This window comes from Lottia gigantea (genome assembly GCF_000327385.1).
Source record: "Lottia gigantea unplaced genomic scaffold LOTGIsca_151, whole genome shotgun sequence".
NCBI lineage: Eukaryota > Metazoa > Mollusca > Gastropoda > Lottiidae > Lottia > Lottia gigantea.
This window is the reverse complement of record NW_008707814.1, coordinates 131166-146221: the sequence shown is the minus strand read 5'-3', so window position 1 is coordinate 146221 and position 15056 is coordinate 131166. Positions and strand designations below refer to the sequence as shown.

General features: G+C 33.3%; 1 protein-coding gene across 1 annotated transcript; it reads left to right on the top strand.

The window, feature by feature from the left end:
- Positions 1–1745: 1745 nt before the first annotated feature.
- LOTGIDRAFT_238559 (hypothetical protein) lies at positions 1746–13506 on the top strand (the record flags this gene model as incomplete). Its single annotated transcript, XM_009050661.1, has 23 exons — positions 1746–2191; positions 3532–3687; positions 3726–3881; positions 4237–4354; positions 4611–4731; positions 4862–5016; positions 5476–5589; positions 5872–6006; positions 6268–6333; positions 6527–6592; positions 7073–7254; positions 7635–7735; positions 8173–8312; positions 8761–8816; positions 9343–9490; positions 9650–9726; positions 10233–10343; positions 10598–10765; positions 11426–11566; positions 11858–11939; positions 12235–12806; positions 12842–12988; positions 13059–13506. The coding sequence occupies 21 exons, from the start codon at positions 1746–1748 to the stop codon at positions 12382–12384; spliced, it is 2889 nt and encodes a 962-aa protein (XP_009048909.1). The 3' UTR covers positions 12385–12806; positions 12842–12988; positions 13059–13506.
- Between the last annotated feature and the right edge of the window lie 1550 nt (positions 13507–15056).

The following is a 15056-nucleotide window of genomic DNA, read 5'->3' as shown; positions in this document are numbered from 1 at the left end:
CAAAGCTGAAATAAATAAGCCTCCGTAACCTAATTTCTCAAGGCTATCAAATGTGTAAGAATAAATATACGCGTGTCAATATTGTTTGGTCGATTCGCCACTGTTAAGAAAGAATATGCAAATTGCGAGTATATACACTTGATATAGATCAAAATTTGTATACATAGGGTTTGAAAATGTAAACAGTATTATATACTATATAGGCGCTGTTGAGAGTAAAATGGTATAAAATAAATATTTATTCTGTAACTGTATAATATATAAACTTGTGATTCAGACTTCAGACAGAGTGTCAAAGAAAAACAATCGTCTATTCTTTTACCATTGAACAATAAAAGACGCCCGTTTCACTTACACCGTTATATCTATTTAAACGAATTGTTTCAATTAGTTAAGGCTAATTTTTCAAGGCCTATCCAATCGCCATTTTCAATTTTTTCAAGCAGTTCAGTTCTATTTGATTGTGCTTTAAAAATGGTTCCTTCTGTAATTATTGACCTTTCACTGATTAATACTATTTTAATGACAGTACCCAGAATACGATGATATTGGTAGTCATGCGAACGCCGTAAATGAGACGTTTTCTGTTCTCCTTTTGGTTTGTTTTTTTGTTTTTTTGTTTTTGGTCGTTATAAGATCGTCAGATTCAATTGTGTATTTTCTTTCAGAAATTAGGTCATGGTAAAGACTGAGTATTTTCCTGTGTCGTTCTCCACGTCATTTAAAATTCTACTAATCTTTTATAGGTCCTCTTCTATTCAAATAAAACATACTGAATCAACTCGGTTCTGAGAAACAAAATCTATTTAATAACCTCTCAATGGGCGTTAACGTCGCCGAGTGCTTGACCATTAGCTTACTGAAACCTCTTTGGTCTATTTTTTTTATCTTTTATACCTTTGTTTACTAGCTTTATAACATTGATATTTAAGATCAATCTACATGAAAATTAGATTTAGATTTCAGAGGGTACTAAAAATGAGATCGTTTACATATAACCTACCGCATAATATTCCACTAATATAAACTATAGAGGGGATAATTCAACAAAAATATTAAACCCTTCAAGTCACTCCTTATAGATATTCCATTGTATCGATATGTACTTCTTCTTCCAATATGTCAATACATTGTTACAATGACGCGCAATATCTATCTTTAAGAAATAAGGGCTCCACTGTCGATTCAATGAATCTCATCTAATCTGCTACTTTGGAGAAATATCGAAAAAGTTGTCTACTTTTGACTACTAACAAATGCTATAAACTGGATGGTCGCAGATTCAGATCGCTCAGGTTGAAGACATAACTTTGTTTTGTTACAAAGAGAACATGACAATAAATGACAACTTTCAGATGTCGATGTGTTAGAGGCTTGCAAGCAGTGGTAGGCTATCTTTTTTCCAGGCGCACGGTCGACTTGATCCAGTGGTAGTCAATCTTTCTTCCAGGCGCACGGTCGACTTGATCCAGTGGTAGGCTATCTTTTTTCCAGGCGCACGGTCGACTTGATACAGTGGTAGGCTATCTATTTTCCAGGCGCACGGTCGACTTGATCCAGTGGTAGGCTATCTTTTTTCCAGGCGCACGGTCGACTTGATCCCTCGTTCAATTGTGAACCCCTTGGGATACAGCCAAATTGCTCTATGTAAATCACTACCATTGCACGGCATATTAATTCACTTATAGCATGTTACACATTCATTGTATTGGTACATTACAGGTATGAAATGTCCGAAAGATACAATGGGAACTACGATGAAGCCTGGCGGGACAGGGACCACGATGAAACCTGCTAAAATAGACGTTAGATTACCACTACACATGGAACCCATCCATTATGATGTGGAACTTCAACCAAACATGTACAATAATAAACCGGAAACGTTTACATTTAATGGTTATGCAAGAATCCATATGAAATGTGTTGCAGCAAGTAACAATGTCACGCTACATATCAACAAACTTAATATCACCGACGGCTCCATGAAGTTCGGACGACAAGATATGAGTGCAGCTCCAGGAATCTCTTCTTGGACCATTGACAAAGAACGACAGTTCCTGATAATATATTTAAATGATAATATGGAAGAGAATAAAGAATACTATGTTGAGATGAGATTTGTTGGACCACTGAAAGATGATTTAGCAGGTTTATATCTTAGTACTTATGAGTACCAAAATGTTACGAAGTAAGTCAAATAGAAAAATATATTATATCAAAACCATGAAAAATAGCTCTCGCGAGCATATAATATGTCTTAACGAGGTCGAATATTTGTTAATTCAGATTATACCGAACTTTCGTTCCTTTTTTTAATAGTTTTTATTTTCAATATAGCCATTTCAGCTGGGATTCGCGTCATAAAATCCCAGCGTTTGAGAGGGAAGAAATTTCATTGGCTAGTGATGTTATCAAACGGCCGGTTGTGAAACCCTAACTGAAGTGGTTACATTAAAAATAAAAGATAATAAAACCGAAACGAAAGGTTGTTCTAATTCAAATTAGACTGCTTCCTGGGCGTCTGGAAGATCAGAATAGATATCACAGAAGGTTGAATATCGTGGAATTACTATCATAATAGAAGTATTTATTTCGCTTTTTAATAATCCTTTTCAGAAGCTTAAATATTATCTAAGAGCGTAATACTGGATTGAAGGTCCTCATTGCTTTGCTTATATATCAATATATGATTTAGGCCACGAATGCATAATCACACAATCTAGTTATTGAGGGCCACATTTTGAACTTCTTTCTTGTGGGAATCGGTTACATTGTTATCCTTATTACATTTAATCTTTCTTCTTAACTAGCGTGAACTAATTTACCTCAAATCCCGCTGTTTTTATAACTTGAATATGGCGCCAATGTTGTTGTTGACTCGAATTCAGTTTCAGAAACAAAGTAACAGCATTAACAAATTTAAAGTTTAAATTAGACAAATAATGTCTTCTATTACTTTATGGAACAAAATTTGAAATATCCCACTTGAGAAAATAAACGTTTCCTGTATTATGACCTTTGGTACCATGTACTAAAAGTATCATATGGAACTTATTTCTGGTGTAAACATAACTAACACCATTATTACTTTGTTTTCATTCTGGGTAATAACATTATTCACTGCTATAGTAAACGTACCTTTTAGATATTTTTGATCTAGAGAGATCACGGGATTTTCAATTTGGGGGTAATTACTCCCAAGTAGGTAATTTTGACATTTTTGGAGAGTTATTGGGCGCTTTGTAGTCTATAGCATAATTTGTTTTGAATTATATGAATGTGGCCATCATGTTAAATAGATGTACATTCGCTGCAAAATCCACCGCCATTCAGAATTATAAAATAAGCAGTGAGAATTCTGCTACAGGTCGATGCCTCCAGCATAGGATACCGTTTTCGGGTATTTACTGGAACGTGTTGATCAAATAGGGATTCCTGACTTTGAATGTATTTTACAAATCATTCTACACTATAAGTATTTTTAAAAATTTAAAAGCATTTTAACCTTAGGATATCGTTAATATTTAGGTACATGGCTACTACACAACTACAACCAACTGATGGAAGACGAGTTTTTCCATGTTTTGATGAACCTGCGATTAAAGCCACATTTAATACGACATTGGTTAGAATGAATACAACTAAATCTATTTCCAATATGCCTATAACATCCACTCAGCCAAGGTAGGCATTCATTTCATTTCTTGTTTCTATAAATTCAGATATATGGCGACGTCTATGTTAGCTCCAATTGAAGGTCGAAGAATTTTCCCATGTTTTGATGAACCTGGCATAAAAGCTTCCTTCAATGTGACATTAGTTAGATCAAGCTCGACTAAGGCAATATCCAATATGCCTATTAGAGAAACAGTTTCAAGGTATAAGTTCGTGTTCCTTTATATTTTTATCGTAAATATAAAGATGGGATTGTAGTTTGATGTATTTTCACATGACCTTTTTCATAAGAGAGAGCTAGGTTTATGCGTTTTGTGCTTATGTTCATATTAACAAAACAAACACCCGTAAGCGTGTTGATTGGCCGGTTCAAAAATCACGTGACATCTTAAGGAAATATGCAAGAAAATATGTAATAGTATCGGACGTGTTGCAGTCATGCTATGAAACGCGATTCATTGAAGTTAGAGAAAATAAAAACACGCAAAATTCGTATAAACTTCTAATGAAATTCAAATTCATACTCTGCCACAATTTAAAGACCCTTCTTACTTTCAGATCAAATGGAATGGTTGCTGATGTCTTTGAGAGAACGCCGAAAATGTCTGTATACTTACTGGCATTTATAGTTGGTGATTTAGAATTTATTGAGAAAACGACATCCAAAAACATTCGGGTGAGTTCTGATTAAGGTTTGAAAGAGCATCTCACACTAGACTGATATCCCTCTTCTCAATGGCCAATTACATAAGTCTATTTGTCCAGAAGTAAATCTCTCCGGAATCAAAATTTTATTGCTGCAAATATTAAGAGCATTTCATCCAAACTGACCAACAAGGTTTGAGCGCTAACTTAAAGATTCATGTTTCCCCTATCCTAGGCGTTTTAATATCATACATCAATGACATCATTCCTACATTTTATAATTTCAGTACAGGACCTGGTCAACTCTAGGAAAAACTGACCAAGCTCAGTATGCTTTAGAAACTGGAGTTAAAATCATTACATATTTCAGTGATTTTTTTGAAGTTCCATTTCCATTGCCGAAACAAGGTAGGTAACTCTGTTGATGCCATTTTTAGTACTCTCAGCTCCCAATTCTAATCCGATCCTGTAATTAATATCACTACGCTGTCATAGATATTATGTTTTTTTCGATACATTATTGGGATCTTTATTTAAGATATGGTTGCTATTCCTGATTTTTCTGCTGGTGCAATGGAGAACTGGGGACTTATTATATATCGTGAAACAGCTATGTTGTATAAACCAGGAGTATCATCTGAAGGGAACAAACAAAGAGTAGCTGTTGTTGTTTCTCATGAACTGGCTCATCAGGTAAACCTTCGGTCTTGTTGGTGTACAAAGTGGTTTAGAACTTAGATAAATATTAAAGCTAATACCTTGATTGTAACAGTCATCTTTCTTGTATCATGGAATGTAGCGATTTGATTGGGTTGTACGCCAGCTAATACAGCCAATCAGAGCTCTCGACAGAAAGACTGTAGAATTATGGCTCATTCTATGATACAAGAAAGGTGGCTATTGCAATCAAGGTATAGCTTAACATTGTAATTATGAGAAATACGCTGAACCAAGTCCTTAAGTCATACATTTTAAAGGAGAATTCGTTCTTTATATCATCTACCTATTTTGTTTTTTTTCCAATTAGTCTAGATTAGATTTGAATATGACCACCAACCATGAATTTCTTAGTGATTGGAAATGCTAAAGCCTTCGTGTCATTTCATTCGCCAGTATTATAACTCATAAAGATAACGTAACTTTGTTTTTCAGTGGTTTGGAAATCTGGTAACACCTTCTTGGTGGGATGATCTGTGGTTAAATGAAGGTTTTGCTAGTTTTGTAGAATACCTCGGAGTTGATCATGTTCACCCAGACTGGAAAATGGTAAAATAACATAATTATGTTTGTTGATGTAATTCTTTCAGAGGAAATTGTCCTGGATTACACGCTCAAATGTTGACGATGGCGATGGCGAACGTTAAGATGTTGGCTTTTTTTTCAAGATTTCTTCCCGTTTGGTGTAAAACTCAGCATTTTTCCAAATAAAAGGGGGGGGGGTCAAATGGGAAATATGTTATAGCCTATAATATTTTAAGGGCCCAAAGAAATCAACCATAACTGATTTTATATTATGTATACATGCATGTATTTAATTTTATTTTGTAGTTTGACCAGTTTGTAGTCGAAGATCTCCAAGATGTGTTCGATTTTGATGGTTTAACGACGTCACATCCAGTGTATGTTCCAGTAGGACATCCGGATGAAATTAATGAGATCTTTGACCGAATTTCATATGCTAAGGTATGCAATGTTGTGTCTGTTCCACTTTTTGATAAAATACTATATATTATTATATATTACTACGTATAAGCCATTGTCGGTATCAAATTGTTAACTAAAGTAAATGAAAACCTTAAGAGTTTTGCCCATCTGTTTCCGTCTCAAAGCATGTATACTGGATCATAAGATTACGGTTTTGGACAGTTAATTTAGTCCTTAATCGAAAGTAAAATCCTTCTTCATGGTCACCCTTATTTGACTATTCCCCTTCGCGTCTTTCAGGGAGCTTCTATTATCAGAATGATGAGATTTTTTCTTGGTGATGAAACTTTCCGTTTGGGTTTGAAGGTAAGTAAACTATAATATTAAGCACAATATTCGAAGAGCGCCTGCGTCTGAGTGGGACGCTCAAATACCTTATTCCACAGCCTTATCATTGCTATAATCGTCATTGATAAAGTAACTTTTAGAGAAAATTTATTGCTGTATAACTTTTTAAAAAATCAATAGAGCTATTATTTTTGTAATAATTTATTTCTAGAGATATTTAAATAGTAGAAAATTTGATGCAGCCTTCCATGATGATTTGTGGTCTTCTTTAACACAGGTAAGATTACAGTTCTGACAGTCAATGAAATGATTGAGTCAGTGTTTTCTGCTACAAAGAAAACTTTTATTTCTCATGTTCCGGAACCCTGAAAAATATCAATAAGTTTTGTCCTAACGATCTCCCTCGAAAAGTTCAGGCCGAATTGATTGATTCTCGTAACTCACAAAAGTATCAGATGTTGGACGTGTGATCCTCATTTTCCACACCATCCCTTGTCGACAGCATCAGATTAGAACCTGCCAATTAGATTTGATTCAAGAGCACTGTATAATATCCTGGTAGTTGTTGGTTCCCTTTGTTATTAAAAGTCACAGAACAGCAAAAATTATGCCGACGTTTAAGTATGTAGTTGTAAATTGTGCTGTTCGGCATAATCGTCACGAAATACTTTCTGACAACTTACTTTCTGATAAATTACTTTTTTTACATTACATTCTGGTAAATTACTTTTTTATAAATTACCGTTATATCTTACAGCAAGCTACAGCTGATAGTAAAAATATTGATGTTAAAAAGATAATGGATACGTGGACATTACAAATGAACTACCCAGTGGTTAAAGTTACAAAACAAGGAGCTAGTCGCCTACGTCTAACACAACAACGGTATCTCCGAGATCCAACCGCCACAGATCCCATGAAGTATACGTCCAAATTTGGGTAAGTCTTTGACAGTAAAACCAGAGTCATGATTTGGTATCGCTCGATGTTGATCGTTGTACTTCTTTACGCGATGCTATTACTGTTCGCTAAAGGAAGTATTGCACGAAACGATTGGTAGTTAAATGAAGTTAATTAATCTTTGAGCTTATCAACTTAACTTATGAGTCAACCACGCAAGAAGTAGAATCAGCCTATTTGACGGATGTGCAGCTACTGTACCTTTATCAATGGTTTGATGAGATGAAACTATGCATTTGTTTTGAAGTTTGCCCTATAGATGATTGCATTTCACTGTGTATGTATTGATCGTTATTCTGATGCCTTCATATCTTCTCCAGATATTCTTCTATATAGAGACTCTCTTTTACATTTTTCAGCTATAAATGGACCATACCGTTTACTTACACCTCCAGTAATGTAAGAGATTTTAACCAGACTGATGCTGACGTGGTATGGTTTTATAAAGAGGATGACAATCGTAAGCTTATTATTAGATATCTTCAAAACTTTGCGATTAATCCTTTGATATATGATTCTTGTTTCAATGACAATTTTATATGTATAAATATTTATTGAAACAAATGAAGCTGTTGTGGCTCAGTGATTTAGACGCATTCTAGCTAACCTAAAGGTCCAGGTTAATCCAGACATAATACCTTTTAGATAATGGCATTTACAATTAGTGTCAGTCATGCAGGTTGAAGGGGCTAACATGGAAAGAGCGCCTCGTCGTTCGTATATGAAAATACAACGAGTCCGCGAATTCTACAGTCTGTGCAAGACCAGATAACGATCCGTCCACATTTGAAAGTAAAAAAAAAAGATTTCTCTCATTGCACACTGCATGGTGTTGCATGTCTTCATTAGCCCATTAGTTGCTGAAAAGTAAGACGTATAAAACTTCATTCATTATAGTGAATATCGATGCAAGTAATCTACCAACTGGTGAAAATAGTTGGATATTAGCAAATGTACAGCAATATGGTTTCTACAGAGTCAACTATGATGAAAGTAATTGGATGGCTTTGATAAATCAACTTAAAACTGATCATACAGTAAGTAAAGCTTCTGTTGAAATTATGGATGTTCCCAGGTTCTTAAAGGCCATGGTTTGCCATTTTCGGGGGGTTTATTTGGATCTCGAATATAATATGTAAATTGTCAAATATATCTCAAACTAGAAATTTAACTTTCCAATTCTATAAATTATGTCTACAGTTAAGTCTCAAGAAAGATGAGTCGTCATTTTAACTTCCAAACGCGGATCATTCTGGACACATATGGATTTGATGGCTCAAATTTCGATTGTGGGCTTAGAACACGCTAAAAAAAACACCCGCTTCTGAAAGTAACGTCCGACTGGTCAAGTAGATAGCTAATCTGTCCCATTAAATGAGAGGGCAGACAGCAACTCATTATATATCTAGAATTCTAAATACTCATTATTAATATCTAGAGAGAGTATTTTATTGCGAGTATTTACATATATCTTCTATCTTGCAGGTAATACACCCCATTAACAGAGCTCAGATTATCAATGATGCTTGGAGCTTAGCTGCGTAAGTAGAATATGTATCTAAAAGTTTCATTTCAAAGTCCTAATATCATGAAAGGGAGGCCATTCATTTTCAAGTCATTAAAAGTAGCTTGTTTATGATAGATAATTGGTGTGGAAATTCTTTAGCCAAAAGTCTTCAACATGTTACTTATTTATTCTTGGTGCATGGTATCAGTTGAGCTCTTAACCATCTTTCCCTCGGCAAAAAGTATCATTTACTTTAATAGTATTATTAATAGTTACTAATTCTACTATTAAAGTTAATGATACATTTTCCCTGGGTTATAGTGTTCAATTGGCGTACATCCAAAAAATAATTGCAGCATTCCGTGATAAAAGAACAGTGGTTATTGTAGTCAAGGTATAAGACAAAGTACATAACACCTTGACCATTCTGAACATGGCTTTAAATATGCGACGATTAAAATTCCATTTTTCTAAACTTTTTTGGTTCCTAGTGGTATAGATAAAATTTCAAATGTTTAGGAATAAAGGGGGTCGTCTGACACTAGGAATTATTTTTTCAGGGCTGGACATATCAATATGAGTATTGCTTTACAAACAGTAGAATATCTGGGAAAGGAAATGGAATTTGTACCACGTCGTGCAGCCAATAGAGAATTGGAAAATGTTCAGCGAATGTTATCTAAATCAGATATATATGGTGCCTGGAAAGTACGTTATATACAATTTATACAAGTAATTTCTGTGTGTATATTATTCCCAAAAAACATTGTCCATATAATATAGTAGATATATTGAGCGTTATGGTTTTTTTTCTAGAGACGTTCCATTTTCTTTGTCATGTTTTTTATTGTATTCATTCTCTTACAGGAATTTATTATTAGCCGTGTCAAGGTTCCATTTGACATCCTAACTATGGATAACACAAATGCTCCACATCTCCAGTCGTAAGTTATTTATCTGTGGTTATTTTAGAACATAAGCGTCGGTACCCATGATTATGAATATAGATGAAGAACAGCAATGTTAATGCCAATTATACATCTTAATGGGCGACTACATTCATGACATTGTCAGCGGATGCCCAATCGAACGTATCGTTTTTTGTAGGGCACGAAAGGTACGAAAGGAGATTATCTATGTGAAGCGTTACGTTCCTCAGAAATTTCATGATCATGAAAATATTCACTACACCATAAACCTCAGTTCCCATAAAGAAAGATGTCTATCATGTGACCGAGAGCCCGATCGGAATGAAACATTCTACGTCTTAAGACACCAAACTTTGGAATAGCGTCAAACCATTTGACTTAGTGAAAAAGAGCAATTATGGAATCGGTAAAGATCATATAATACTATATATATATACTAAGATACAAATCCATAACGTTCATGAGCCAAAAAGAACAACAGGGTGCATAACTCGTATCTTTAATTGTAACTTTATTTCCAGATATCTGCGGTCAGAAGTAGTTTCTGTAGCTTGTGATTACGATTACCAACCATGTGTTACTAATGCTACCTTACTCTTTAAACAATGGATGAACAACCCAAGTAATAATCCGTAAGTAGACATTATAATCAATTGAATTCCTGCTTTATTTTCGTCTGTAATAAGTAATAACATCTTTCGTAGAGTTAAAAAAATAGACCCGTACAAAAAGACAAATGGCGTCACTCAAGTTTGGTGCATGTGTCACTATAAATCTATACCTCTTGCAGAGATGTCTGAATCAAATCAAAACTAAATCAAAATGAACTTTGACTTTTCATAATGATCTGGCACATACCTCTCAAATTTAATTGTTGGTATTTTAGAATTGATCCTGGGCTAAAAACACAAGTTTACTGTACTGCTGTCCAATATGGTGGAATTGCTGAGTGGAATTTTGCTTTTAATCAGTATAAGACGTCGAACGTTGCTGCTGAACAGTCCAGGTTATTACGTGCTTTGGCCTGCACCAGAGAAATGTGGTTGTTAAACAGGTAGGAAACTTGTTTATGAAACAGAAAAAGAACTTCCTTACAATCCCTTTTTATACGCCCACATGGAAATGTGGACGTATATTGCCGTCGCCCCTGTCCGTCGGTCCGTTTTTAAAAATTTTGTGGTATTTCTCAGCATAAATACCTGGCAGTAAATATATATATCAATGAATTCAAACTGTTAAAATTTCTTTAATATGAGAAAATTCATACTGTAGTCACTAAAGACTGTTGTATCATTTCTGACGGCTGCCAGTGGGCGTATGTTACCTTGCCTGGCAAGCTATCTTTTATGATAAGGGCAAACCTTGCTCTAAATACGAGGAAAAAATCGGTGGATATTGGATATTTTACTACGAAAGGTTTGGAACCAAGCTGCGTTCGTTTATTATGGAGGATATCCTTTGCTCTAAATCCAAATGGTACAGACATCTGCATCGATATAACAACTGAATAGAACGCATGATTTACTCTTCCTAGGGGTCGACCATATTTTCTAAAGATGTTTTGGACCACTCATAAGATGTAATTCATTTAAGTTCTTTTGGTTGCATTCGAAAATATGGTGACTTTTTCCTAATAAATCAGCTATCCCCATAAAAACCCTTAGTAGTTAGGTTACTGATCACAAACGCCTCTTGACAAAATTCTACATTTCAGATATTTGACCAAAGCTGTGAATCAAGATGAAATCAGAAAACAAGATTCTCTGTCTATCATTATTTATGTTTCATCACATACGATATCTAGAGATCTGACTTGGAACTTCGTCAGAGAAAATTGGAAAAAAATATCAGATGAGTAAGTTGACTGTTTATTAGAGATTGTATTTGTGATTTAGTTCTCATTGCTGTTGAAGCTTTTTCCAGCTTTTAAGAAGAAGTTATTTCAGACATTTTGTCCCGATTTCACAAGCAAATGATGCACGTCGAGAGGGGCTGACATAGATAAACCGTTGCTACCTCCTCTCGCAACGACATTTCTAACAAAAAAATTACATAGTGAAATAATTATCTGTGATATGATCCCCCTTTTGCAAAAGGATTCGGGTAAATAGTGGACAGAGCTCATGTCATTTCGTTATTTTTTCAGCTTCGCAGTATCATTATTCCAGTTTACTAGAATGATAGGAAGGGTAACTGAAGCTTTTAATACTGAGTTTGACTTAAAACAAGTAAGTTCATATTTTTAACTTTCAAATCATTGCGTATCATAAATGAATGATACAAAATAGAAAGTGAGGGGATGGGGGCTAAGGTTCCAAAGTTCTGCAGTCGGAATTGTTTTGGTATTTTACGTGTATTTTACGAGCTTGTAAAAGTTGACTACCAATGTGTTGTTTTGGTTAGTCCTTTTGTTTTGTCTTGTTTTTTTTTGGTTTTGTTTTTTGATCATTACGGGTTGTTATTTTTTTCGTTTGTCTTTTATTGTGTTTATTTTAAACAAATTTTGTCATTTTCTCTTTACAGTTGGAAGCATTTGTAAAATCTCAACCTTATCTAGGTTCTGGCCAAAGAGCATTCGAACAAGCAGTAGAGAAAACCAAATCCAATATCAAATGGATGAAGAACAACTATGGAACCATTAAATCCTGGTTATCAAGCTTAAATTTTAAATAATGTTCCCATGTTATATATTTGAAGCTTTAATAATAACTAATATGTAGTAATAATCCAAGAGCCACAATCAGTTCGCTTTGTAGATATATTAGAAATTAAATAAATACCCATAGGTGAAATCCTACACTCAAATGAAAAAACTCGAAAAATATCATTCTAAATTGAATGAAAATTGGTTTCCAATGTGTTTAAAAATTCAAATGAAAATTTGGTTCCAATGTGTTAAAAAATTTGAATGAAAATTGAGTTCCGATGTATTTAAAAATTAAAATTAAAATTGGGTTCCAATGTGTTTAAAAATTAAAATCAAAATTGAGTTCCAATGTGTTAAAAAATTCAAATGAAAATTGAGTTCTCATGTGTTTAAATATTCAAATGATAATTGGGTTCCAATGTGTTAAAAAATTCAAATGAAAATTGAGTTCCAATGTGTTAAAAAATTTGAATGAAAATTGAGCTCCAATGTGTTAAAAAATTTGAATGAAAATTGAGCTCCAATGTGTTAAAAAATTTGAATGAAAATTGAGCTCCAATGTGTTAAAAATTTTGAATGAAAATTGAGCTCCAATGTGTTAAAAAATTTGAATGAAAATTGGGTTCCTATGTGTTTAAAAATTCAAATGAAAATTGAGTTCTCATGTGTTTAAATATTCAAATGAAAATTGGGTTCCGATGTGTTTAAAAATTCAAATGAAAATTGGGTTCTCATGTGTTTAAAAATTCAAATGAAAATTGAGCTCCAATGTGTTAAAAAATTTGAATGAAAATTGAGCTCCAATGTGTTAAAAAATTTGATGAAAATTGAGTTCTCATGTGTTTAAATATTCAAATGAAAAGGGAGTTTAACAATGCCATTGAGTTCAGCATTAAACTTAAACAAAGACCCAAAAAAGTCAAAACTAATGGCAAATAAAATTTGATTTATTCAAAAAAACAAACATATCTTAAATGAATTTCAATGGGCGATTGTTGAAACAGCGTGTTTGATTAAAGTTAGTAATTTTCAGATTTTAAATATAATTATATCATTTTAAAGATGTATTATAATTTTATAGTAGATTTTTTACTTCATATTTTATATTCATTTTGTAAATATACAATGTGTTTTATATTAAACAAAAAATCAAACTTCTTTGACTTGATTTGTAATGGAATTTGAAAACGTTATGAGGAGCAATGAATATTAACTGCAGTTGAATTGCTTTAAAGGAATTTTTCATTTCATTGGTTTTATGGCATCATACCAGCTCGACAAATTCAAAACAAATGTAATAAAAGGCTTGGGGAGTAAACCATTTAAAGTATACAGCCTTGTGTTTGTTTTAAGAGATGTTTTCCAACACAACTGCCAATAACCGAAACGAAGATCAAATATCAAATATCTCTTAGCACACAGTGGGTAAAGTTACACGCCGTTCCCCTGATGACAGTGCCAAGAAAACACAATCAGATAAGACATGATCAGATGTGAATCTATGTGAAATCTTAAAGTATCATCCTCCTTTTTAACTATGACTACTGGAGGTGTATATATGATGCTTTGTTATGTATTTGTTTGGTATGTTCTATAATATTGAACCTAATTCAGAACAATGAAAATATTAAACATTGTACATAGTCACACTTTGTTAAGACTCAGAAAAGAAATATGAACCATTACAAAATAAGGATATCTTATAAGTGAACATGGAATGGTTAAAAAATAAACAATATTGTATTCATACTAAATGAATTGAATGGAGTTTTATGCCCTACTCTTCTGCACCATGTGGGCTAATGAAGACGGTATTAACAAACTAAAGATGGTATATAAACAAATACATCATATCAAATACAAAACTTTAATAATTGACATATCACAGATACATTAAATATAATATACAATTATCACAGTAATAAATTTAATACATAAATACAGAATATTTTGATTCCAAATAACTTGAAATGTATATAAATTGTATTTTTCACACTTTCAATAATTCTAAGTAGCAATGTTATCCATTCAGATTACTGTATTTCTTAAAATCTGCATTTTATTTTAGTTTTTAAGTCCCCAGATGATTGGAACACTAAAACTAAACAGTTAAGTTTTGGAGAATAAGGCCCTAGATAAGAATCTTTTAGTACAGAATTGTAAAAGCAGAAATGAGGTGTTTATGCCGGTTCAGCATCAGGTGTAGGAGATGGTTTATAAAATGGATCTTTATCCATCATTGCATCATTTAACTTCTTCAATACTTCACTTTCACTTGATACCGTATTTTTCTGAAAGAAATGAAAAAAAGAATACAGATACAACAACTAAAAAAGATGGGAAAATCATTACAATATATTAAATAACGGAACACAATTTTATGGTATACTACTCTTTAGTTTTATTACACACGACGTTTCAACAATTTACATTGTCATCTTCAGGTTTCAACAATCTACATTGTCATTTTGAAGGTGATGATGACATTGTAGATTGTTGAAACGTCGTGTGTAATAAAACTAAGGAGTAGTATACCATGAAATTGTGTTCCATTATTTAATGTTATCTCTACCCCTAAATGTCGCTAAAGGATTATTACAATATAAGGTTAACCTGTCATCCAAATTGGTATTACATAAACTTCAGTGTTCAAAGGGTTAATATCAATACTGACCTGTAAATTGATCCTCATTAACCC